General features: G+C 40.7%; 3 protein-coding genes across 5 annotated transcripts in view; all 3 read right to left on the bottom strand.

The window, feature by feature from the left end:
• kmt2ba (lysine (K)-specific methyltransferase 2Ba) overlaps positions 1-12,972 on the bottom strand; it is a 30,010-nt gene extending 17,038 nt beyond the window's left edge. For all 3 annotated transcript variants that reach the window (XM_074686835.1, XM_074686834.1, XM_074686833.1), the window contains exons 1-9: positions 12,601-12,972; positions 6,192-7,689; positions 5,866-6,038; positions 5,657-5,746; positions 4,599-4,755; positions 1,389-1,671; positions 1,026-1,087; positions 665-940; positions 462-571 (exon numbers count right to left, since the gene is read on the bottom strand). In XM_074686835.1, the coding sequence (XP_074542936.1) occupies positions 462-571; positions 665-940; positions 1,026-1,087; positions 1,389-1,671; positions 4,599-4,755; positions 5,657-5,746; positions 5,866-6,038; positions 6,192-7,689; positions 12,601-12,903 (2,952 nt within the window). In that variant the 5' untranslated portion in view covers positions 12,904-12,972. The remainder of the gene's footprint in view (positions 1-461; positions 572-664; positions 941-1,025; positions 1,088-1,388; positions 1,672-4,598; positions 4,756-5,656; positions 5,747-5,865; positions 6,039-6,191; positions 7,690-12,600) is intronic.
• Positions 12,973-13,954: 982 nt separating this feature from the next.
• Positions 13,955-17,108, bottom strand: LOC141803003 (zinc finger protein 532-like). Its single transcript, XM_074686861.1, has 5 exons — positions 17,054-17,108; positions 16,399-16,534; positions 16,152-16,267; positions 15,749-15,892; positions 13,955-15,664 (listed from the first exon to the last, which is right to left on the bottom strand). Exons 2-5 carry the CDS (start codon positions 16,490-16,492, stop codon positions 14,990-14,992), a joined length of 1,029 nt encoding a protein of 342 aa, XP_074542962.1. The 5' UTR covers positions 16,493-16,534; positions 17,054-17,108; the 3' UTR covers positions 13,955-14,989.
• A 207-nt stretch (positions 17,109-17,315) lies between these two features.
• ndufv1 (NADH:ubiquinone oxidoreductase core subunit V1) lies at positions 17,316-21,605 on the bottom strand. Its single transcript, XM_074686805.1, has 11 exons — positions 21,499-21,605; positions 20,316-20,425; positions 20,151-20,233; positions 19,848-20,018; positions 19,395-19,578; positions 18,997-19,186; positions 18,624-18,836; positions 18,132-18,298; positions 17,970-18,051; positions 17,739-17,884; positions 17,316-17,564 (listed from the first exon to the last, which is right to left on the bottom strand). The coding sequence occupies exons 2-11, from the start codon at positions 20,418-20,420 to the stop codon at positions 17,487-17,489; spliced, it is 1,419 nt and encodes a 472-aa protein (XP_074542906.1). The 5' UTR covers positions 20,421-20,425; positions 21,499-21,605; the 3' UTR covers positions 17,316-17,486.
• Positions 21,606-22,067: the final 462 nt, after the last annotated feature.

Genomic DNA, 22,067 nt, shown 5'->3' on the forward strand with positions numbered 1-22,067 from the left:
ACTTTCAAATTGGCAGGTCATTAATTTCACTTCATTTTTTGTTGAGTTGAAGCCTACTTTGCACCAAAGCTAAAACTGATGAAAATGAGAAAAATGGGCTTTATTGAACCAAACATTGTTCAGCATTTGCCAGATGTGTAACATGAAGGAGAGTCAGAGACAGAAGATTAGCAAAGTCTGAATGTGAATGTTAAAGAGCACTCGTTCAAACAAATATTGTTAAGTATAAAAACAGAAAGACGCAGACATGGGCTAGGTGTTTTTGGAAAAGTACAAGACTCTAGTTTTCTAAATCCTCATAACTAAGGTTTAACTTAAACAAGTAATTCTTTCAGGAACTTATTATTTTAACTGATTGAATGTTGGAATCAAAAAAACATTTTCCAAAAAGACATATCAGCCCAGGTTCCATAGAGAGAAATAGCAGAGGCAAGGAGGGGATATCTGCGAGATGATTTTACCTTGTAGGCTTTAGGTCTGCCCACAGCTCCCCGAGAGAAAGGCCGTCGATGCTTCACCACCTCTGGAGGAGGAACATCTGGCAAGGAATCTCCATCTTGAGAATCAAGATCTCAAAAAGAAGAGAAATAGATTAAAGTTTCCATCCTGGTTGATTCAATAAATGTAACTCCCAGCCATGCTCTCCAGAAAACAAGCTAGTTACCTTGGTTGTTCACGGCAGCTACGTTCAGCTTGCCTGCAGATTTCACAGCCTTTTCATCTTCTTCTTCTTCCTCTTCCTCCTCCTTCTCCTCCTCCTCCTCCTCTTCTTCTTCAGACTCCGATTTCAGGAGGCTGCTGTAAGAGCGTGGTTTGATGTCACGCAAGAAGTGTTTTCGGGCTGCAGGGGCTGTAGAGGATGATCCCTCTCCTTTTATTTCCTGCGTCCGGTTTGTATCCTCGCTGCTTGACACAGAAGCCGTAAACCTCCTTCGATGGACTAAAAAATAGGAGCCCCATCATTTATTTACTGACTTTAGATAATGGGTTAGTAGAGCAGTAGCATCTTTGAATTAGAGACTCACGTTTCATTGATTTGATGAAGCGCTCCATCTTTGATTTCTCAATTCGGTCACACTTCTTGTATCTGGGGAGAAGAATAAAGCCAAATGTGAAAGTTTGTCCACCAGTACAGAAGTAGTCATCAACAAACATGTCTAAAAATTGTTCAGGAGAGCTAAAGTTTGAGTTGAAACTATAAGTTTTTTCAGCCAAAGATGTAAGGAAATTTTCATAAGTAGTGACATCTGTTGTGGGACTTGGTCCCACGCAACACAGAGATTCTGTGCAGTGAAGTTAGACTTTTTTCCAGCCTTTTCTACAAATTAAATAATCCAAATCCAAAGCTTGTTCAGACTGAAAGGTGTCAATAGTCTAAACGAACTCACATGCAGCACTGTCGCTTTGTGTTAGGCCCGCCAAACTTGGGCTTGTCCAGACAGTTGATACACTTAGCGCAGTCCTCCTGTATCAGACAGCCTCTGCAGACTCCACAGCGCCGGGAGCGGACTCCCCCGGGGCAGTAAGGACTCAGGGCCTTCCTTTTTTTCGACCTGCGGCCGGTCCCCCTCCCCCTCATTCTCCTGCGCTGGATGCTCTCCTGAGAGACGACCCACTGAGTCCTGACTTGATCAGTGAGGTCATCGTCATCGTCATCATCGTCGGCCACATCTGCAAGTGAGAAACGGAGAGGATGGGTAGAGAGCAGCAACACAAGCACACACACAAGTCAAGGATTATGAAGTACAAGTGATGTGGGGCAGAGATTTTAAAGTGCCAGGACTTACTATTCAGTCAGCAAGAGGGCTCCTGTGATTGAAGTGCTTAAATACTAAATTACTTTACTCTGCTAACAAGCAAACCTGACTACTGCAGCTACATGTTGCTACTGGCTGCTTGAAGAGCTCTGAGGCTTTGTTTAGGCTGCAGATGAAACAAAGATCTGAGGACAAACTTCCTGCTGTGATGTCTGTGTCTGTCGGCATCATAACTCCTGCTCAGCACCAGAAAGAGGTGAAGGAGGAAGCCATGCATTAGCTCCCCTCTTTGATGCCCCTATGTGTTTGAAGCTGGTATATTCACTGTAGATTAAGACCAAACAAGGCTTGGTTTTAGTTTGGAAAGTTAAAATGTTACACTTTTTGCAAAGACTTCCTGAGATACTGTGGACAGGAAAGCAGCCTGAACAAAGCCAAAGAGTCTCCGAAGGATAAAGTAAGGTGGATGCACAGACACGTCACAAGTCTCAGCCAAATGCACTGCTTGTGGAAATCCCCTCCTTGCCTTTTTTTTATTATTAGAAACCAACTGGAACTAGATTTAAATCTTAAATCCCTCGAGAGCCTTTGCAACTCCCAGTGGTAGTATTTTACTGCCAGCTGGCACAAAGAGAAAAGCATGACTTAAGAGTTGGTAGTTTCCATAAGATAAACTGAATCATGTAGCTTGAATAGTCTTGTGAAAGGATCATTTGTTCTCCTATCAAAACTAAATGTGTTCATTTGTCAAACGGTACTTCCTCACCTCTCACTGAGTGATGCTCACTCGACCAGTGTTGGGTAAAGCTTTCCAACAGCGGTGGCTAATCTGTGTGTGACAAAAGATAATTTGGCTGGCAAGTATTTTAATTACAACTACATTGAGCTAAAAAGAGTAGATTTCTGTTTCTTGTTCGTTCGCTCAGCAGATTGTGTCTTTTGTTGTATTTTAAGCTTTGTTTACGGCTGCAGACGCAGCTTTAAAGAGAATTTTAGCTGGAGAATGTTTACATTGTAAGAAACAAGCTGAGTACCTTTGCCAAACAACAACTGGCAGCAATGGATTTAAAACCAGGACAATGCCAAAAGAAGTTGAACATAAATGAATGAGATTAGAAAAAGAGACCTACCTGAAGCACGGTTTTGTTATCAAGTCATTTATGTTTTACGGTCAATCTGTGAATGAATGGCGTGGTAATCCTGACTATTTCAAACCCTACAACCACACAGAAGCACTTTCCTGGTCTATAAAGGTTCAGCCTATAGCAGCCTTTATTTCCATGTTAAATACATTTTGAGGCCAGATACAGTCAGTTAGAGACAAGACTTCTTAATCATGACAATTTACTTTTCATTTTCTCACAGTAGTCCCTGACCACCTAATGGTAGAATCTCCATGACTTGTCTTGTCTCACTTTTTTCTTTTTTCTTTCTTGGACTGTTTGGTTTTTACATTGTGTCTTTTATGCACCGTGAAGCACTTTTTCAGCTTTTATTTCTTTATTTAACATGATTCATAAATTTATTGAACTGACTTTATTTTCTAACCACAAACAGAATTTCTGCAGCATTTTATTACAACAGTAACATAGAATCAGATTCATAACCAATAGATAGACAACGGGGAATTTCTAGTAACACTAAAATATAGCTTCTGAGCTTTCTTTATTTTATTATATATATGAATGTATAAAATCATCAGTGGTCACTAGGAATGGGTACCTTTCACATTTGAAACAATATGGTACCAATGCCTGGCACCTGACAATTGGTATCAGCACTCAACGGTACCAATTTTTTGTACATTATTTTGTTTATGAGGTAATAAACATCAATTTGTTTAACAAAAAATATATGTTTTTTTTTAATCTAAAACATTTATTATTCAATGTATAACTTTGCAATTCTGTGTTCATCTCCAGTATTAAAAATCACATACTTTTCCACTCCCTCACGGTCACAATGATGTGTTTAGGTACCTTAACATTGTACCTTTTGATTTTAAGAGAATCAGTACCCGGTACTTTGGACAGAATTTGGTCGGTACCTATAAAAGTACCTAATTTGGTACCCCTTCCCTAGTGGTCACACAAGTTTTGATGTGGAATTAAAGAAGGTATCAATTTGATGAAGCAATCAAATCCTCCTTCCATCATTTTTTTTTTTTACCAGGAAGAATGACCTTGAATAAACTTTTGTAACAGCGTTATCTCTTTTTCCCTTCATTGATTTTCATATTTAAGTCTTTTTTTACAGATTCTCTAATAAAGCTGTAAGGAAGGTTGCCTGTCACACTTCTGTCATAAAAACAAACATGAACGTCCCAGTCTGCACAAACTTTAAACACCACAACAGACATGATGTGAAAACACACACTGCAAACTTCACGCGCACACACACACACACACACACACACACACACACACACACACACACACACAGTCTGCTTTGTTATTTACACACTTTGTTGTGTGTGTTTCGTCACTAGCTCTGCTGCCGCTAAATGGCAGAATGACATAGCCCTGCCATCTCTCTCCTGAGTCTTTTTCACAAATGGAAAAAAAAATGGGTAAAAGGTTCTGCTTTTCCTCTTTATTTATTTGTCTGCCGGTACAAACATATTTCACTTTACAAATAAAGTTAACAGAATTAAGTTTACGTAGGATTTATAATATGATGTCTGACAGTAGCTCATGTATTGACACTTTACTCTGTCGGATGCTAAACCTCAATGCAACCTCAAACACACAAACTGCGGTGTTTGAGGGTGTGTTTCTTCTCTGGTGCAGACAAAGTAAATCAACATCCTGCTTATAACAGACACACAGAGGAACACTGTACCTTCTGCAGCAGGAGAAAAGGTGATGCCCTCTCTCTCGTGAAGCGGCAGCGCACTGAGTCTGGGAATGTCATCAGGCACCATCGCGCGGGGCTGACCCAAAGCCACAGCTGCTGCCCGACAAACATGTTTGATTCTCGGACCGCCGAGTGGTTGCTCCTTCACACAGACAAAAGGCAGAAAAATATTAAGAAATACTCAGTTCTTAAAAACAACATGGTATCTACTTTTATCTAACGAGCTCCAAATAACTTTAAAGCTTATCCTCAAATGATAACAAAAAGAGAAAAAGAGACTGACTGTAATTTTTAAATTCAATGGACAAAAATAGCCTCAATATGCAAAATTTCTCAGTTTGAAAAGATAGAAGAGAAAAGATTTACTCTACAATGTGTTTGTCTGGTTCTTTTACTGACAGAAACCAACAAAACCTTTTTTTTTTCCATAGGATCCTACTAAGATACATTACACAAAAGAAAGAGCAAATGAGAGAAGGGAAAAGGAAAGAGAAAAAAAAGATGTGAAGGAAGGCAAAGTATAAAAAACAAAATAAAATGAGGACAGAAAAGGAGAAAAAAGACAAAGAAGAAAGGGACAGAAAATGGGGGGAAATGAGAAAAAATGAAACGGGGAGGAAAGGGAGAAAAGAGAGGACAAAAGGCAGAAGAATAGGAGAAAAAAAAACAAAAGGAGGTAAGGAAAGAAAAGATGACGACGAAAAAGAAAATAGGAAAAGGAATATAAAGGAGAAAAGGCAGATGAGGGAAAGGAGAAAAAGAAAATAAGGAATAAAAAGAAGGAAAAAGAAAGAGAAGTTGGTGAAAGAAAGGTGAAAAGAAAAGAGGAAAAGACAAGGCAAAAAATAATGAGGTGGAAAACAAGGAGAAGAAAGGAATCAGAATGAAGTGAAAGAGAAAGATAAGGCAAAAAAGAAAAGTGAGAACAATAAATAAAGAAAAGGAAAGAAAAGGAAAGAAAAGAAAAGAAAAGAAAAGAAAAGAAAAGAAAAGAAAAGAAAAGAAAAGAAAAGAAAAGAAAAAGATCTAGATTTCGATATTACCTGAGGATTTATGTCTTTGTGAGTAAAGCCAACTCGTCTCCTCCTCCTTCTTCTTCTGCCCACTGGCAAACGTGTTTCTCTGGAGCCCAGCTATCGGTCAGGGCAAAGAGGAAAATCAAGGTTTAAGGTCAGAATTTAAACTTGGCCTTAGTAAATACTTTCCTGACAAACTTTTCTTCTTCTGCATATTTCTGATCGGAGCATCTTACCTGTGACAGCTTGAGCTGCTTCTGCTGATCAATCTTTATGAGCTGGACTTTTGCTTTCTTCAACAGGTGGAGCATCGTCTTGTTCGCTCCACTGAGACCAATCCGATGGCTGGGCCCACTGACCTCTGACACCTCAAAACTGTCTGCAGGTTTGCTTTCTACTTCACCTACACCTAAAAGCAAAAAAAAAAAAAGGAACGCTGGGTCTATGAAGTAAACCAAACACCTGTCAATGACCTTGTTATACAATCTGACAACCATCTTTTGATCCAGGAACGATTTTGTGAAGAAACGAAGAAACTAGTATCAAAGAAGAAGATTCTCACCGTTGTTATCTCCCTTATCTCCTAATGCAGCCTGTGACGTTGGGTCCACACCTGTGTTCACCACGATTGCCAATCTCCTCACAACACCAGGAGAGTCCATCTCCTCCACTGTGACCTTTGACCTCCGCCTCTTCCTGACTTTAGTAGTTAAACCATCACCAGGAAGTGTGCCATCGCCCTGAGGAACAGACTGGCCTTTCTTCTTCGCTGCCAGTTTCAGAGTCAGTTTCTTGAGGTTCTTGTAGATCTCCAGGTGGCTCGTGCCTGAGCTGGGTTTTGATGGGATCGTTGTCAAAGGGGACGGACTCTCTACCTCAGATTCTGATTCAGAGTCAGAGTCTGATTCAGAGTCACTGTTTGACAGCCGCACGGTGTCTCCGCTGATAAACTCCTGAGACAACAGACTTGGTGTTTCAGCCTCCTTTTGTTGACTTTTCAGGGAAGCTGACAGAGACCGCTTTGGATACGGGATCATTTCTTCATCCAAGAACCTCTTTGGTACTTTGATTACCCGGGTGGACCGTCCACTCGTTACGGTGGTGGAAGAGTTGTTTGAGTTCTGCTGGTTTTGTTCAGAACTCAAGCTCGTCTCACTATGTGACAGATTGGTGCTCTGGCTTGGTAGCTGCCCATCAGGCGTCCCTGGACCTGGGATTGGCTCTGTAACATACGTGTAATAAACGTGTTTCACACGAGGTCGTTTACATAATGGACGGTTAACGAGTGGAACATTTTTCCCTGGCTTTCGCCGATGCCCAAACTTGGATCGTCGTTTTTTGTGTGGTTTTTTTGTGGGGGAATCTGCAGCTTTACCCTCCAGAGGCATTGCTGCCTCCTCTCCACTTTTTGGACCTGCCTCAGTTCCAGCCTCAGGTGAAGCTCCTGTTGCCTTCACCGTCCTTTTTCTTATCCGTTTGTGAACAGAGAGAGCGACTGCCTGAGACGCTCGTCTGGTGTGCCCGAGTGGAAAGCCCCTTTTCCGTTTAATGTTTCTCTGTGGGTGTGATTGGTCTGTGTCTGGGTCCTCTGACACCTCGCCTTGTTCTCTGACCTTGGAAGCTCTACCTGCACCAATGGCTGCTGCCTGAGTTCTTCTCAGCCTGTCTGCTGAGGTAGTGGCTGTTTGGTTTTCTGTGCTGCCTGAGTCTGCTGATTTTCCTGCTTTCTTGATAAAGTCAGCTGACTCTGTACTGCTCCGTCTACGTGAGGCCTGCTCTTTTGCAGTCAGAGCTCCCCGTTTGCCTCGCAGCTTTATGACCACCTTGGGTAAGTCTTTATCTTTAACCAGGCTCTCTTCGTCTCCCTGGTCCTCTTTGGGGACGCGTGGTACAATTTTTCCAATCAGGGACGCTTTTGGGGGCCTGGGCATGATTTTACCGATCAGAGGTTTTGCTCCAGCAGAAGAATCTGAAGATCCAGGAGGATGCGATGGTGGAATGGTGCTTGAAGATTTCTGTGAACGAGTTGTTGAGGTCCCAAATCCAATGAAATCTTCCTCCTGGAAAACAAAACACATATGTTAATTAAAAATGGAAGTCACGCAGCTGATCCAAATCAAGGGGTCTCACAACAAACACTGGTAATTTAGACTTCAGTACAGCTCATGTCACTGTTCTACCAAAAGTAAAAGAGATGATTAAAGTCTAGATCAGGGGTCTCATTTGATATTAGGGATGGAACGGTTAATGAAAAATCCGAACGGTTGGGTTTTGCTCACTAACTTCAGGGCGCGTGCGCTTCGTTTGGTTCTTGTTTTTGTTTTTTTCTTCATTTTACTACTCAGTTTGAAGCGAGTATGTAGCTCTGACCAAATACATGCACAACTCAAAGCAAAGGAGTACAGCAGGACGATTTGTAGGGAAGCGTTTGTGTTGTTTAGATGACGAGCAGAGAGGACAGACTTATGGTGTGGCCACACCAAACGCAAACTCGCGAATTTATTCATGCGAATCGCCTGTCACGCGCCGCGTGAACCCCCGAGTCTCGACACTGGACTATTTTGACAAGCTGAGGGGCGAACGCGAGTTAGCGCGGTACTGCGCATGCGGAGTAGAGAGCCCGTTCATTTAAAGACCGAAAGTCCAAAAGAGCAGCTGAAAAACAATGAGCTGTGGTTTCCAAAGCATGACAGGAGAGTGTGTGAAAGCTTTGGAGATCACAATCAATGCCTGCTGCCTCTCCCTGGTAATCCACCTCCACCAACCCTGCCAGGCTGTTCCCTGCGATCTCATCCTCGACCCTCCGAACCTCCGACCCCTCGAACCCCCGACCCATGTTCCCTGAGGTCTCCCTGGGGATAATGAAGGGGTGGAGGAAAGAGAGGAGCACAGAGAACTTCCATCTTTTCCCTGGCTCTGCCCCTGCCCCGCTCCTCCCTCCTCTCTGTCAGGCTCAAAACTCCGCTGAGGAAAACACAGTCGGACTCAGTGATGATCTGTGTAGGCAAATCCAGCTGGGAATGAATATTTACAGAGCTTACATTCAAAACCTGTCTCCTCAGAGACTTTCACCCAAGCCTGCTCCTTTTTTTTCTGGTCTCTGTAGAGTACACACGTCGTATCGTATCACTCTGGATGGTGACACCGCACAGATTATTTTCTTTTCCATCTTCCGGCGGAGTTGGAGACGGAGCAGGCTGTGGTTGCCCCCAAACGTCATCAAATCAATGACGTCGTGGGGGAATGTCATCACTGATTGGCTGCCACAGCAAGCCTTCAAGCGAATTCGCGTCAAAAGTTCAATTTTTTCAACTCAAGCAAATTCGTGTCTGCTGCCAAAACGCGTGAACGCTCCAAACGCGCAAACGCCCCAAATGAGCTGCGCCGAACGCCCCAAACGCTCCGCCCGAGGCGAATCGTCGTCTAAACGCGTCTTTGCATTGATTTTGTATGTAATCGTGCCGCAAATTTGCGTTTGGTGTGGCCATACCATGAGAGGGTGTATCTGTGGCGTTGTGTTGTTCTGCTGTCACAGAGCACTTTTAGGTTACAGTGGTTAGAAAGTTGAGGACAAAAACCGGGACTGAGTGTTTCAAATTCAAATTCTTCATTTCCGTCTTTGTTAATTACCTTGATTGTAAAAAAGTTAGCACTTTTCTCCAGCAGAGGGTGAAATGATTCTCTCTGACTCATGTGATGTGCACTTTATGGGAAAACATTGCTCCTGATATAGTCTGTAGACATCATCATCATCATCATTTCACATTTTCACATGATCTTGTGTTAAAAAAGCAAATTAAAAATCTTAAATCATAAATATAGAAGAATCTCAATTTAAATCACATCAGCAACCCAAAAATCGTAATAGAATCAAATCGCGAGAATAGCATATTGTCCCAGCCCTATTAAATACATTCAAATGTCCAGGTGTGAAACTGTCAGCGCTCTCAAAAGTGTTCAAACCCCGCTCAAATCACCTTGCTAAAATCAAAAGTCAAAGTGAACGTTGGTTTTGGATGTAAATTCAATCTGAGCCGCTTCAGGGAGTCTGAAAGTTAAGTGTGAACTTCATATTTGATTATCTGTCACTTGTTTCTGTCTTCATGATTTGATTATCAGGTACCATCCCCACAGCAGTTGTGACTGGTGCATCACCACTCTTACTCTAGTGTTGCATCAGTGAGCTGCTGAGGCAACAAATGGAGCAGATTTTGGTTTCAATCTCAGTCAGAAATAAAAACTGACTCAGCAGGCGATGTACCTGAGCCTCCTCTCCCTTCACATCACAAAAAAAGACTGAGAGAGATAGAGAGAGATATGATACATGAATTATTTTATCGGTAGTTAAATGGAGAAACACTACAGCTGAAGTGGAGTATTTTCAGTTTACCCTTGGAAAGAACAGAAGCACTCAAACAACACTGCTGCAGGAGTTTAAACTGACACTTTGAGCAGAGTCAGCCTCCAGCATCCTCTCATTCAGAAACCTGTTCCACTGCAGATGCTCAAACACCCCACCAAAGCAGAACGAAAGCACACTTCATCTTCAGTTACTCACATCCATCCTCATGTGTAAAACAACGACTCCACAAACCAGTCACCGATGAGACTCCCCCACTGATGTCCATTCAAAGCCACAGAGAAATGCACAAGCGTAAGACGCACTGAGTGACGTGTGGTACTCCACTCCAGTAGCACCCAAAAGCTTAAGCCCATGTGATTCTGTTACAGTCCACTCTAAAGGGATTGCATCAGTGAATTCAGGCTGATGTCAGACACTACAGCTCCAGCTCGGAAGATTAAATAATGTGATAAGATCCAATTTAGCATTTAACCATTATCATCCTGCCTGGCATGGTTTAAAGGAGACCACCTTCGAAGATGAGAACAACTTCTGTACAGAGCTGCAATGAAATCCTCACCTATTGATCATATATTACTACATCTAATCATTATCTCCACCCTAAACTCTGAACCATCAGATCAGAGCTGTTCTTTTTTTACTGAGCAGGAACAGCTGCTGCAACAAAATCCTGGCTTTTGTATGAAGAGTAAATATTCTGGAGAGAAAAAAAACACCCCACTATTTCTTTGAGCTTTTTAATCAACTAAGTGAATCTGCAAAATTATTTTATGGCTGAATATTTTAATAAAAGTTGTAAAAGTCGTTTGGAGAATTGACAGGAATTTAAATCAACTGCATTAACCTGGTCATATACATGTATAAATATTAAACATTTTTGTTTGTTTTAAGCAGGCATGCATGCTAAAAATGTCTAATACAACATTTTTAAATGACATTAAAAATGAATATTCAGGAAATTTTCACATTTAAAAATGTCAAAATATTTAGTTCGGCTTTTCTTCAGGCCATGCTTTCTACTCATCAAGGACTATCTTCAATGGCTGCTATCTTGTTATGACTGGTCGTGATCACAAAAAAAAAATCGTTCATAGAAAAAAAGCGATAAATGGTTAAAAAAACAGAAGAATTTTTCAGCAATTGAAATGTTATAAAATTTAATTCAAGTTGATGGTAACAAACCATAAAATGTCTAACATTCTTTAAAAAATACTATAGAAACTTTTTGGGTAACTTTCCTGAAATTTACCAGAATTTTCCAACCTTCTGCAACTTTACTTTCAATTAATCAAAGCTATTACACCGGTAAGAATAGGAGTTTGATTTTGCGTGCGGATTTCACAACAATCCTAGCTGTACTGAGGTTAGTAAGGTAAGGTGATGACAAGAAAAGTGTATAACTGTCATCTTTGCAAACAAGGCATGGAGAGGGCCTAAATGTAAAAGAAACTGGGTTTGGAAAAGGGTCCAAAAAAAGGCTTCCATAATTATTATGTGTTTAGATTTAGAAAACTAGAAACCCTAGAAAGTCAGTTTACATTGCAAGAGAACTACTGGAAATTGGTTAAGCATAATATCCAGAGATGGGTACAGTTATCTAAATTACACAAATTGACACTGAATTTTGTATTTTTTAATTACACAGCTAAATTTTCCAGTAAGTTAAATAATACATTTTCAAAGCAAACACGTTTAGTTTAAAACATTAAATTAGATTTCAGAATATGCTTTTCAAATTATATACAATAATTCAAATTCAGTTTCAAGTGGCATAAATCTCAGCCCACAGTGACTGCTGTCAACTTAAACTTTATTAGACTATTAGCATAGATGATGGAAGATGTGCCTAATAATGAGAGATTTTTTACAATGCATTATTTTAATAAATAAGTTAAGGGATGATTATAACTGAATGGTCTTTTTTTCACCTTAACAAACAGGTAAAAGAGAGCATTTCCCTTCATGTTGCAGCACACGTTAAAGTGACGTTCAAAACACCCAGCAGTCAGCTGACGTCTCCAACGTGGAGTGTGTGAACCCAAAGTAAAGCAGCAGCAACAACGTTTGAACAACGACAGTGGTGGCTGGTTGCTCGTGGGCAGCAGCACAGTATGGGAGATTCAACTCAACAAAACATGCTGTGCTGGGGATTAATAAACAAAGACTTGCTCCGGTTTCCATCACAAACACCCAAACACGATTGTTATCATACCGCCAAAGTTTCCGCCTTGAGTTCTTCTGGTGCAAACAAACCCGGCTACATAGTCACTGATCTCAGCAAATGCATGACTGTTTCAACTAACAGCATTACTACAGGAAACGCACATCCAGGCAGTAACTATTAATAACAGCAAAGCAGCAGACTGGAAATATTCACCCACCAACCAATCTTATACATACCCTGCAGGCACACAGTAAGCTACACTGCCTATTTTGGGTGAGTGTTTGCTAACGAAGCTACCGCTAACTAGTTCCACATTAGCTTAAATTCTTTGAAAGAGAACAAATGAAGCATTTTGTATTGTTGGTGTGTTCATTAAACTGTCCACATAAAGCACAAAGCGTAATGTAATCCGTGTAGCTGACATGCTACGGTTAGCTTATTCACCTCCTCACTGTTGCTGGAGTCGAACCCCGCATCTCTCTGCCGACTGTGCTTTTCTGCCACCCCGAGCAGGCGCAGCAGGGACGGATCTTCGCTCAACGCGAGACCGATGTTAACGGGCCTTGGCCCTCCGGCAGCCAGCTCCCCATCGTCCGAGCCAAGCCTTCCCCGTCTGGTGCGTTTCTCTGACCGCAGCCTGCTTCGAACCGGGCACGGGCGACCCGGGAACCGAGCCTTAGCCGAGCCCTGGGTGCCCAAGCCCGCGACGGAAGCGGGAGGTGATAATCCGCCTCCCGATGCCGCCATTATTTACTACAACAACACGGAGGGCGCGCGGGCAGAGGGTGACAGCAGCGATCAGCGAGGCAAGATGGACTGCGCAGAGGCAAAGGCGCGAGATAGAAAGCAACCACAGGTGCATCATGGGAAACAGGTCTTCTTAGGCACAGGACGCATTTTGTTCCAGAACACCAGCCTTCTTTTCATGTATATTGTGCTTTCTTATGAAGAATGGACAAATATTTGAGTCTTTATGTATAAATTATACATAGACTGAAATAAGAAAAGTTCATATTAGAGATTAAGAAGTTTTATTATAATCCGTTTCGGTCCAAATAAAAATACAAACAAGTTGTGCTTTCATCATCATGCTTTATTAATAAGAACAGGGTACTTAATATTATTAAAAAGTAGTATGATTGATAAATCAACAAATGGGCATAAGAAGCTCAACCTTAAAATTAGAAATTAAAACTATGACATTATAATTAGGCAACATTAGGAAATGATCCCAAGAATTAAAAGTAAATTTAAGATGATTACAAGGTTCTTAAAACTGAAATTGAGTACATTATGTAGTAGATGTAAATCATTGGATTTTGCAAAAACATCAATCATTTTGTCTGACAGAAATGCATTGAGTAAAATCCTTTATTACTGTGAAAAACAAGTACTATTTTATGGGTTGAATAATTTTTTATGTATATTTTTGAATGGTTTAAATTTGTAACACCCCTCATAAACAAGATGATTCCCCTCAAGGGGCTATCCCATCAAGCAATAAATTCACATTTATTCATTATTTAATAATATACATCTGTTTGTTTTGCTTGGAAAATTATACCACAAAGGCCCTTATTTATCACTATTATTATTATTATTATTATTATTTGTCATTTTCAATACAATGATATTGTAAGCAAACGCTTGTCTAAATTGCAATTGCTGGTATTAATTTAGACTATTATCTGTTGCCAAATTTGTTTAGCTGAAGTATCAATTGTCACTCTGGTCTAAAAAGGGACTTTTTTACTAGAGAGACAACCAACTAGTACACAAAAAGTCCTAAATGAACTAGAAGACATCCCAAGTATTACTCACATACAATTTTAACATTAGGTTTGAATGACTCTGCATTTGTTTTTTAAACAAAATCTTGTACTACATAAAGTACTCATATTTTGGTTATTCATCTCACACACTCAGAAAGACAGTAAAAGACACCACAGAAGTTTTAAGTTTTTTTAATAGAACAACTTCCTACTTTTGTAAAGAGATAAGACCCCAAGATCATATCATAAAGTAAGCACCCTAAGCAGTAGGGATTCACCGATACCGATCATGGTAACAGTGGCCCTCAAAGCTGGATCGGTATCAGTGGGAAGGAGCTGAACCATGGTGCCAATCCGGGCAACCAGCTTTATGCCTTCTTACTGGCGCTCTTGGCTACCTGATCTGAAATGTTACCTCCAGTTTTAATATTAACTACAGTAATTATATCTCCTCATTTTTTTTGCCTTTTACACAAAAAACACCAGTCTTATCCCACAGTAGGGCATGTTGTTTATTATTTAACACTGGTATTGGATCGGTATCGGTTGATAGCCAAAACCCAGGGGTGGGTGTTGGATCAGTGCATCCCTACTAAGCAGTGACCCATTTATTGGATTATGAATTGGATGTTGAGGAATTACATTCTCTGTGCACCTGAAGCCTTAATAGGTTTCCTTGAAAAGAAAGTAAACGATAAGAACGATATATTCCCATTCAAGAGTGAGAATTAACCAATTAACTTTCAATGAATATAAATCATTATTGGTATGACAGAGATAACACAAAAAGCACACAGCTCTTTCAACTGAAGGTCATTGTGAACATTATTTCTATATACAGATCAGAGATTTATCCACAACTTTAGGACAGAATTCTCAGAGTATTTGAAAGGAAGAACAGCATTCCTGAAACAACCCCCATAATCCATGTTACATAATCTCCCTTCAAATACTCTCGTTCTAAATTATTCACATATCTACCTACACAAATGAGAATATGGCATAAATACTCTGACAATCGTAACCAAAGTAGGATGGAGTTTGAGTCTTTTTCCCTTGTATTATCTTTTTTCTGATACCTCCTCCACCTTAATGTGGATGTCCTGGTGAATCTCTAGAACACCCTCTGCTTCACAGCTCTTTCCACTGGTGGGGCAGGTGTTTTCAGAGCAGTGAACCTTGGTCATGTGTGCTTGGAGCTGCTCAGGGTGAGCAAAGCTCTCGTCACACTCTGTGCATGTGTGAGGCCTGTGAGAGGAGGGACCATGTTCTGCTCTCTTGTGCGCCCGCAGGGCTGTAACAGAAGTGAATAACAGGTCACAATCTGCTTCAGGACAGGGAATCTTGGGCTCTGTTGGCTGCTTGTCAGATGGACAGCCCTCTGTTGGGAAGTCATTGTCATCTTCCTCCACTTCCACTTTAATTTTCTTGCTGTCAACAATCCCTCCTTGAGCTGTGCTCTTTGGTTTACGACCACGTTTTTTGACAGGGGTTATTAGGCCACATTTGACATTGTAAGCATATGTCTCCTGGTGCTGCAAGAGCTCCTCTTCGGTCTGAAAACTACGTCGACATTTACAGCACTTGTAGGTGTTGGTATTCCCAGGCCCTCCAGAGCCCTGGGAATGCATTGTCATGCGATGGTGGCGGACGCGTGCAGGACTAGGGAACAAGGCACCACAATCCTGGCAGGGAAACCGCCGCTCAATGCAATCATGTCGTCTGTGTTGGTTCACCTGAAATAAATTTTTAGAAAAATCAAAGATGTGCAGGATTTTGAGCACAAAAATAGGCTTGTATGTAGCTTGCTGTTTCCTCACCTCAGTGTAGGTTAAAAAGTGTTTCTGGCAGTAGGTACAGAGAAAAGGCTTTTCCTCTGTGCTGTGGGTGGCTTGGTGCTGGCTGAGCAAGTCTGAGGAAGAAAAGCTTTTGTCGCACTGGTAGCAAGTGAAGAGTGTATCAGTCTGCAGAAAGACAGGTAGAACTGGGTTTAGTCTATTTTAAGCCTAAAACATAAATAAAATACCATTAGATAAACAAGAATGCCTAGATTTTAGACATTCTGTTTGAACCAATTTGAATTGCCTTTTTTCCTCTAAACTTAAAAAAAACATTTCCCTAAACCCTAAAAACAATTCAACATTCAAAGATTACTTGTCAATGTGCGTATCAGTGTCACTTCTTGAAACAAAACCGTTCATTTTGTGTTGTTTTTTCTCTTACCTCCTGCAGCTGCATCTTGTACAGCTCCCTATGACTCTTCCTCATGTGTCTCTCCTTTGCTTTGGTGTTACAGAAGGTAATGAAACACAGGAAACACTGTAGATTCTCATGTTGATCTAAACCCAACGAGATTGAACAGTCTGGTTATTTGTTACGAAGTAATAGTAAAGAAAAGAGGGGTTACACAGTTTTAACAATTACTGTTGAAGCATAACTTCATGAGTGATTAGTGAAAAGGGGGGCTTACAGGACTGCACTGGTCCAACCACGATCTCCTTTTTGATCTCCTTTTGGGTTGTTTTCGCCTCACTACCAACGACGACTTGCTCTATCTTTAACATTTCCGTGCTGATGAGTTCATACACCACTGAAGAAAAATGAAGCTGAAAAACAGGATCAGATCACGTTTGCAAAAGATTATTAAACTTAGTAATGAATTAATCTTTATTTTACTGTGTTTGGGCGACTTCAATAGCATTCTGCAGAGACATAGGCTAGCCCCAGGAAACCCGCGAAACGTTGTGAAACATTGAGAAATTTTCAACAAACCACAACCAAGCTGGAACTTATTAAAAAATAAGACCGTTTTCAAAAATAAATTAAGCATATTGCAAGGTTATATATATGAAATCATGAGTGATTACAATGTTATCATTACATAGAAATGCTATCATGGCCTGAGCTAGTCGGGTGAGAGATGGAGAAGGCGGCCACAGCTCCTAATGCAAAGCTACGACTAAAAAGGACGACGTGAGTACACATCTATTTCCTACCAATTTTAAAATACGCAGTTTTAATTCATTGTTTTACCTATATGTTTTAAATCAGTTTCTATGAGCGAAATAGATGTTATTTTCGACTGTTGTGACTGTAAACAATTCAAATGTGTATTCACGTCTTACCGTTCGAACAGTCCACCAAAATGAAGCCGCATCAACGTCCTGCCCATGTCACGTGATATGGTGAAGATTATGTTATCGCGAGAACACAGGTGAACTAACTGACACATCACATTTTAACTTGATTTTATTTCCACTTATAACCTTTCTGTTGGCAATATTTTGTTACCTAGTTCATCACAAAATGTGGCAAGTACACAAGTCAATTAATGCATATAAAATGAAAAAAAACAAGGAAAAAAACAAGGAATTAAACAACAAAGTATTGAGATTCATAGAACTTTATTTGTAATAGGACAAGGCAAACATCAATGCAAGTCTTGATGAAGAGGTGATGAGTCGGCACATTATCGCTTTAAATATTTTGACAGTGACATAAGCAGAAGGTTAAAAACATTAGGCAAAAAGAAAGAGTTCAAGGAGTTGAAGGAACCATTTATGCTCTGGCCTGCTGCTGCTGCTGGTATTCGGCAATACGGCTCTCCATCACAGGCCTGAAGTGTCGGATCAATCCCTGAGAACAAAGAGGAGGATATGAAGCAAAAAGTTTAACTTTAACGGCATTACACAAATGGTGAATGTATCCAAAATGGGTTGGTATAAATGTACAAAAGACTGCTAGGGGGAACTCAGAGGTTTAATGTATGTGCAATAATGTGTCAGCTGGTAGTTGTGTATATATGTTTACCTGCACTGGCCATGCAGCACCGTCTCCCAAAGCACAGATAGTGTGTCCCTCAATCTGCTTACTGAGCTCCCAGATCATGTCGATCTCAGCTGGCCGAGCATCTCCACGCACAAAACGCCACATCATCTTATTCATCCAGTCCACTCCTAAAAGAACAGAAAAAGTATGTTTTATCCCAAGATGGCAAGAGGTTGAGAAAAGACATGTAGAGCAGAGGGAAACATTACTTACCCTCTCTGCAGGGTGTGCACTGACCACAGCTCTCATGTTTGTAAAACTCAATCAGGCGCGCAATAGCTCTGATAACATCAGTCTGGAAAAAGAATGCATTAATGTGATGAAACACATGAATATGCAGTGAAGTCACTGACACTGAAGGGCTGAAAAACTTACCGATTTGTCCATTACAATGAGGGCAGCTGTGCCCAGGCCAGTCTGAGCCTGGATGAGGCCATCGAAGTCCATCAGCACATCTTCACACACACTCTTGGGAATGAGGGGTGTTGAGGAGCCGCCGGGGATTACACAAAGCAGGTTATCCCACCCACCGCGCACTCCACCTACCAGACAGATGTTTGACTCAGTTAAGTAAAATTAAGAAAACTTGCATTAAGTTAGGTTGTGCTTACGTTAAGCTGACTTAATCTTTGACCTCAATGGCAGTAAACACATCCAGACAAACAAGTGTTTGGCTTCCTCTTTTAATCGATTGAGATTTGATTTCCAAATCTTTTCAACTGAGAGTTTTTTAAGGACAAAATCCAAAAGCCCCCCCAAAAAACATAAACTATTTTCTAGGCTTTAGTTCAAAGGTGTTATAAACTGTGAAATTCTGTCTGCAACAAAATGAATCACATTTTGTTATTTTTTGTGTGTGTCCTGTACCTGCATGCCTCTCAATGAGGTCTTTCAGAGGAACAGACATTTCCTCCTCAACAGTGCAGGGATGGTTAACATGGCCGGAGATGTTGAATAGTTTTGTGCCTGAGTTTCGCTCTCTGCCAAATCCCAAAAACCACGAGCCTCCACGACGACAGATGGTGGGAGCAACAGATACGGTCTCCACATTGGCAACAGTAGTTGGGCAACCAAAAACACCTTTAGGATTACAGCAGATGGATGGAGATATTTAAGATACTGTTTCTTCTGCAGAAATTAAATTTTCAACATAAGCCCTTGTAATTTAATCTTTATTTTAAGACAGAAGCTTTGACTAATGTTTCTTCTGTACTTTATTCCACCATACACTGAAACTCACCCACGTCAGCAGGAAATGGAGGCTTCAGGCGGGGCTTCCCCTGTTTGCCCTCCAGGGATTCAATAAGAGCTGTCTCCTCTCCACAGATGTATGCTCCAGCACCACGCATCACAAACACATCAAAGTCGTAACCAGAGCCACAGGCGTTTTTCCCGATCAGCCCGGCTGCATAGGCTTCATTAATAGCCACCTGAAAACACATATTAAGAAGGACGTGGAGCTTAAGAGGAGACTTGATGCAATGATCTTGAATAAGAATTAAAAATATTAACTGCCACTGTTTCTGCTTGGACTGAAGAAGCTGTACATCAAAATATATTTTTTTAAGAAAATTGATTCTTGTTTTAGCAAGTATTGTTTTTTAAGGTACAATGTTCAGTTTAATTTTTCATGTTTACCTGCAGGTTAGACGACTCGTTGTAGAACTCTCCTCTGATGTAGATGTAAGCAGCACGTGCTCCCATGGCCCTTCCAGCAACTAGGCAGCCCTCTACCAGCTTGTGTGGATCATTCCTCATGATCTCCCTGTCCTTACAGGTGCCAGGCTCTCCCTCATCTGCATTCACCACCAGGTACTTTGGCCTATAGCAAAGTATTGTTTTTACATGTGCTCCACAGAAGCTGCATTTTAATCTTTAATTTGATGTTTGGCCAAAGAAGACAGCATTAAATTAAGTGTACAAAAACTCTCTGGAGCATCATGGCTGTTTAACATCCCCCCTGTGGCTTCATTTTTCATTTAGATCCCATATAATGATAGTGATAGAATAGAGTGTTAGAATACTGACACAATACAGGAACATCAAGCAAAACAAAAACAATAAAGTGAACATCTCTGTCTCGTAACTGACCTGCCATCGCTAGGTTTGTTCATAAAGCTCCACTTCATGCCTGTGGGGAAACCAGCTCCACCTCTCCCACGCAGGCCAGAGACCTTGATCTCATTGAGTATCCAGTCAACCCCCTTGAGGAGGATTTCCTTGGTTTTGTACCAGTCCCCACGCTTCAGTGCTCCCTTCAGCCTGGAGCAGAGACATGTGTAGGTGTTACACAGATTGCTTCTCAGAAAGTACTTTCCAGGACACTTTTCTTATATCCAATAAAGTATAATAAGGGATACTTTTTGAGTGTGACAGTCTTATCAGAGAGGTTACCTCCATTCATGGCGCCCATACAGATTAGTGAAAATTCTGTCCTCATCTGCAAGAGGTCCATATGTGGTTTTCTTGGGGGCACCCTGGACATAATGACAATGCATATAACGTCACTGCTATCTTTGACAATAAATTTGAAGTTTCAATTTTCCTAGCGCCAGGTACCTGTGCTGTGCTGTTGTATCTGGTGATGGCTGTAACTCCGGTCTGGCTGACAGCAGCTGGAGCGCGGGCCACCCCACACGCCAGTGCTCTTGACAGGGACAGCATCCTTGCTGTTTAAAGGGAGACAATGACATAGTAGGCTCTTTTAATTTATCCTTATTTGTCTTGTTTTATTCAGTTAAATTCTAATTTGTCTATCTCAGTTTGTTACAGTAACAAAACCATTTGTGTGTGCTTATTTTTTTTACTCTGCCATTTTTTAGGGAAAACCCCAATGAATGAATATGAAAGAAATAACATGGCAAGTCACGCAAACATTGAAAAATCACAGTTAGGGGTGAAACAATTCCTATTCCTATTCTTAGTTGCGAATGATAATGAGAAAACTTAAGTGACCTTGTCTCACTCAATTAACACCTTTCTAAACGTAAATAACTAAGTTTACAGAAATATAAAATAGAGGCAAACTCAATCTTCTGTTTGAATTGGATGGCACCATTAACGTTGAAGTCGTCGGGTGCAGGATTTTGAAACCAATAATCAATATTCGACTTATTTATAATTACCATCCTTGTGATTTCCTACAACCACAGCCTCGTCCGATATATCAATCCTAAGATAAACAAGCTAAGCAGCTGAATAACAAAAGACTCAACTCAAACTATGCCACGAGCAGATTGATTCCATCAGTTATCAACACATGGTTCTTTCTAGTTTGATTTTGTAACTTTCATTCGAAGCGATGTAAGTTTGAGAGATTTTACAAATGCAATGTAACAGCTTGGACCTTGTGTAACTTCTGATGTGTTGTTGTTATGTCAGAGCGAGTTAGCTAACGAAGGTACATGTGTTTTGAGCCTAAACATGCAAACCGTGTGATTGTATCAACACATAAGAGAGAAATACGAATGTAGGAAAAAGATCCAAGCTCTTGTTCTTCTCTTGGAGGGTGATATTTTGCTACACACTGACCTCCATGCTCACGTAAGCTACGACTAGCCTCACGCTAGGCTAAGTGAGCTAGCGGTCAACCTTGTAATGTCAGCATAAAAGGAAGCCAATTCACGACTTTTCTATCAACGCTAGAAGAATGCTGTTCTTGTATCTCACAATCTGCAATGTTTACAACGCACTAGAGCGATGACTGTTGCTATGTAAGTTCACAAAAGTCGGTCTTACTTACCTTCTCAACGTCCCGATTTTACGAAACGCAGACAGGAAGTAGATGAGCACCTTACCGGAAGCTGTCCTCAGCTCCACTGTTCGGCTTCTAAGCGAAGCAGGGTTATTTAAAAGATGAGGTTGCACAACGTATGGACACTGAACCGCCCTCTTTTTAAGAAATAAAATCATAACATCTGAGGACAGTGAAGTGCGAAGGAAAATATTTATCTATCATTTCAGGAAAAAAAAAACGTTTTCTCTCATTATGCCAAAGTAATTCTTCTAAGTTTGTCTCCAGAGTAAAGCTAGACTTCCACTTTATGCTTGTTATTACCATTCCTAAACGGTAAATTCAATTAATCAACTCTGCAGAAATAGTATGTAGCTCAAAGTGCTTTACAGTGATCGAAAAAATTCTCTAAAAATATATAAAATAGAGTGATTACAATTACATATTAAAAATATTTTAGAGTGGGGGACTTCACACTTTAAAGGGATGTTTATTAAAAAAAAACATTAAATGACGAGCTAATATATTTCATTAGAAATGAGATTGTACATAGTTCATAAATAAATAAAAAGATAAGG

The sequence above is a fragment of the Halichoeres trimaculatus genome, unplaced genomic scaffold (assembly GCF_033239565.1).
Source record: "Halichoeres trimaculatus isolate MK-OKI-2021-1 unplaced genomic scaffold, fHalTri1.1 fHalTri1_scaffold_14, whole genome shotgun sequence".
NCBI lineage: Eukaryota > Metazoa > Chordata > Actinopteri > Labriformes > Labridae > Halichoeres > Halichoeres trimaculatus.